At 44.0% G+C, this 4366-nt stretch overlaps 1 protein-coding gene across 1 annotated transcript; it reads left to right on the top strand.

The window, feature by feature from the left end:
• Positions 1 to 424: 424 nt before the first annotated feature.
• LOC124275885 (multiple epidermal growth factor-like domains protein 6) lies at positions 425 to 3032 on the top strand. Its single transcript, XM_046711567.1, has 2 exons — positions 425 to 2192; positions 2583 to 3032. The coding sequence occupies exons 1-2, from the start codon at positions 1494 to 1496 to the stop codon at positions 2592 to 2594; spliced, it is 711 nt and encodes a 236-aa protein (XP_046567523.1). The 5' UTR covers positions 425 to 1493; the 3' UTR covers positions 2595 to 3032.
• Positions 3033 to 4366: the final 1334 nt, after the last annotated feature.

The following is a 4366-nucleotide window of genomic DNA, read 5'->3' as shown; positions in this document are numbered from 1 at the left end:
TCTGTTTCATGGTAGATATGGCACAAAACGTCACACTCGTATGAGTAAAACTTCCTTGTCGTTTTGTGACATTAATTCAATGTAAAATCTAATAATATATTTTAAACACCGACCCCCAATACATTCGCCATGTTTTCACCGTTGAATCACAGATCTGCTGAAGATTATCATGTGGGAATATCTTGTAACAGAACATTGGTTAGTTAGATCAAATGTTGTATTACAGATCTTTGACGGCATTGATATTACACGGGTCTGTTCAAGTTTTGATCATTATATCATTGTATGTATGAGTTACGGAGATGAAAGTCATGATTTGATGGAACTGCATCCACTAACTGGATATATAATGTTGTTTGAGTTCAGTTCGTTTCAGTTTCAGGAAGGCAATGTGGCCTGTGAGGATCTTGGTGATTTGACACGTGATTATCACCTCAACATGTGAGCAGATATGTAACGTATTTGTTTGTGACAGAACAGATCAGACATTATCATGGGGTCGTAAACATGCTGGCATAAGAATTGTAATGAGTTGTTAAAAATGATACTATTTGACAATGTTTGTTGGTAACACAGCCTGTCGGTTAGGTGTGCCCAACTTGTACCGGTTGATCTTACGCTAACATCTGCCTCAGCTCCTTTTGGAACAGTCTTGCTGTGTGACCGTTCAAACTTAGAATTATTTCGGGGAACTAGCTTCTGGATCTCCACGCCTGAAAACACAAGCAGAGATGATCTCAGGCAAAACAGGAATCTTTATTAAATATAGGTGAAAGCAACATTCATTCAGTTAACATTCTATAGTCACCATTCAAATCCATAGTTCATTGGTAAGACAATTATGATACCATGATCCACACAATAGTGGTTTTAACCGATTCATGTATTCTGTTAGATGTGGTTAAATACATGACAAAAGAAACGTTTCTAAAGTACGCCACTCTGTGGAAATATTGCGGATCAGTTGTGATTGTCAAGTAGATCGATGACTTTTGATATCACCCATGTAAAGATCTTCACTTGATACCGCGTCACTGTACTTGTCAAACCGACCAATTCCTATTTTTTGTAGTAATATTTCGAGCTGTCGTAAGACCTTTCAGAGATTCAGACGTTTCAGCAGCACGGTAAAATATTGAATCAAGTGATCATGTGTTTTTAAAATAAATCACTGACCGAACATTTATAGCAAAGAACTTTCATTGTTTATAAGGTATATTCATCTACAGGTGCCAAATGTCCCAACAACCAGCATTATACTGAGTGTGATGAACAGACAGGTCAATGCAGTACCAAGTGCCACAGAGGATATTTCGGCCCCAACTGCAGGGATGTTTGCAGCAGCAGGTGCAGGTACCACACGTGTGAGCTGCTCCCTGACAAAGGTATTGGGAGATGTACTGCTGGTTGTATACCTGGATTCCAGGGTCTCACCTGTCACAGGCCATGTGACACTCTCCAGGTAGGCTGTACCAGGTGCCCAGGTGGATGTGATGGGGAGTATTGTCAGGTGGCTGGAGCTTGTTTCTCTGGTTGCAGCCGCTCCTACTACGGAGCAGGATGTAAGACATGTTCCAGCAGATGTAAGTCCTGCAACAGGATCACAGGAGTGTCACCCTCCTTATTCTGGAGTAGAGTGTAGACACTCATGTGAGAACTGTGTCGGAGGGTGTGAGAGTGGCTGTACAGAGGGATGCAGACAAGGTTTCTATGGTGACGGCTGTACTGAAGCCTGCAGTGACACCTGTCGACCTAACCCCTCCCTGACCACGGGTGGACAATGTCCAGATGGAGACACGTGTCCACCTGAGTGTCACAGCCAGACTGGCGAGTGTGTCTACGGTTGTGTTGATGGCTGGTATGGCCCCAAGTGTTCACGGCGATGCACCTCTAACTGCCAGCACCAGAGGTGTAACCAGGTAGGTGCGTGTGTTGTGGGGTGTGAACAGTTCAGATCTGCTTGTGAAAGCTGCCTGGAGCAATGCCTCAACCTCACCTGTGCCTCAATCAACGCCTCTTGTTGCAGTGGTTGCAGTAATGGTACATCTGGTTGTGTGGTGCCCTGTAATGTATGTACTGTATGTCTTGATGGTGTTGCTACAAACTCCGGTGAACACAACGTCACCGGGTGCAGGTACAACTGCACACACAACGTGTCATCACCTGGCTGTCCTCCCGGGCTTGTCCCACAGGTAGGTAATCCTCAAAGATCACCTAGGACTGCCATACAACAGAGCTCGTAGTTAATTCTGGAATCACAACCTTAAATTGTCCTACATAATATGATCATATATCAAAAGTGAAGCAGCATTTTACAGTTTGACATAAGGAACTGACTGTGTGGAGGTACTGACTTATCTTGAAAACAAAGATTATATTGGACCGGTAATTACGTATTGTCTACTTTGAGAAAAGAAAAACGGTAACTTTAGTTATGGGCCATATGCTAACACAAATTGTAAGAAATATAAACCTCCAACGCCAACATACTGACATGATGAATTCCCAGATAATGTTTCAATAACATTTGACCACTTTCAGTAAAAACATAGTTCTGATTTACAGTTATTTATTACTTTCAGATGTTCCACTAATAGACATAGACACAGTGAAGTATCTTGTGCTGGCTGTCATCTGTATCCTAGCAACAGGTCTGTGTGGTTGCTGCTGCTACCACAGAGGGTTGTCCACAAATTGGTGGGTTACACCATCACCGCCAACTACAACACAATTATACAGTTAGATTAAGGCAACTCACCTGATGTTATTGATATTTAGAGACAAGATGGGTTGCTGTCCACAAACAGGTGGGTTACACCATCACCACCAACTACAACACAGTTATACAGTTAGATTAAGGCAACTCACCTGATGTTATTGATATTTAGAGACAAGATGGGTTGCTGTCCACAAACAGGTGGGTTACACCATCACCACTAACTACACAATAATTATATAGTTTGATGAAATTCGTTGATAATTCATGTGATTTTAGTCTGTTTTTACAGAAATGATGAGATGTTGTCATTAACATTAATTTAACCACCATTATGCAATCATTTTGCAGTACAGCCGAGCACACTCTTGTTGTATCACAGTTCTAACATTCCAGGTCACTTCACGAACTGTAGTGGGAGACATCTTGAAGAGATTTAAAAATAAAAAGTAATAGTGTGTCCGAGTACAACAACATTGCTTTGTGCATGATCGCATTTTCGGAAACCTTGGTATTAGAACTAATTATAACTGTGTTTACAGGGGATCCATGTTATTACAAAGCAAACTGTGTATTGATTATATGGAGGGGAGTTGGAGTCAGACTGCTTGTCTATCTCATAGAGTCGGTATTTTCACGCGTCGAAGATTGATATGTAGATAGAGGCATTGCAGCCTAAGCAATGTTTTTAAGTAAACACATGTCATCGATGAATATTCAATAATGTTTACAGAAAATAGAAAATGAAATGCAGGGATCGTAAGTGTGAATGGATCCGAATATGTGGTCTTTTATTTGTTTAACAAAGTTGGATCTTGTGTTACAGAAAACATGATACGGCTGATGAGGCGGTATCCCCAGCAGTGGGTACATGGCGCTACATCACTACGAGGATGTAAGGGAGGAAGATGTGACTAGTCAGCTACCAGACCGGAGCCCAGGAGACACGAGTACAGAGGATGTAAGGGAGGGAGATGTGACTAGTCAGCTCCCAGACCGGAGCCCAGGAGACACGAGTACAGAGGATGTAAGGGAGGGAGATGTGACTAGTCAGCTCCCAGACCGGAGCCCAGGAGACACGAGTACAGAGGATGTAAGGGAGGGAGATGTGACTAGCCAGCTCCCAGACCGGAGCCCAGGAGACACGAGTACAGAGGGTGTAAGGGAGGGAGATATGACTAGTCAGCTCCCAGACCGGAGCCCAGGAGACACGAGTACAGAGGGTGTAAGGGAGGGAGATATGACTAGTCAGCTCCCAGACCAGAACCAAGGAGACACGAGTACAGAGGATGTAAGGGAGGGAGATGTGACTAGTCAGCTCCTAGACCGGAGCCCAGGAGACACGAGTACAGAGGGTGTAAGGGAGGGAGATGTGACTAGTCAGCTCCCAGACCGAACCCAGGAGACACGAGTACAGAGGGTGTAAGGGAGGGAGATATGACTAGTCAGCTCCCAGACCAGAACCAAGGAGACACGAGTACAGAGGATGTAAGGGAGGGAGATGTGACTAGTCAGCTCCTAGACCGGAGCCCAGGAGACACGAGTACAGAGGATGTAAGGGATGGAGATGAGACTAGTCAGCTCCCAGACCGGAGCCCAGGAGACACGAGTACAGAGGGTGTAAGGGAGGGAGATGTGACTAGTCAGCTC

Source organism: Haliotis rubra, unplaced genomic scaffold (genome assembly GCF_003918875.1).
Source record: "Haliotis rubra isolate DU_JTF1 unplaced genomic scaffold, ASM391887v1 Scf2038, whole genome shotgun sequence".
Lineage (NCBI taxonomy): Eukaryota > Metazoa > Mollusca > Gastropoda > Lepetellida > Haliotidae > Haliotis > Haliotis rubra.
The sequence above is the reverse complement of the archived record's forward strand: the minus strand, read 5'-3'. Positions and strand labels throughout refer to the sequence as shown.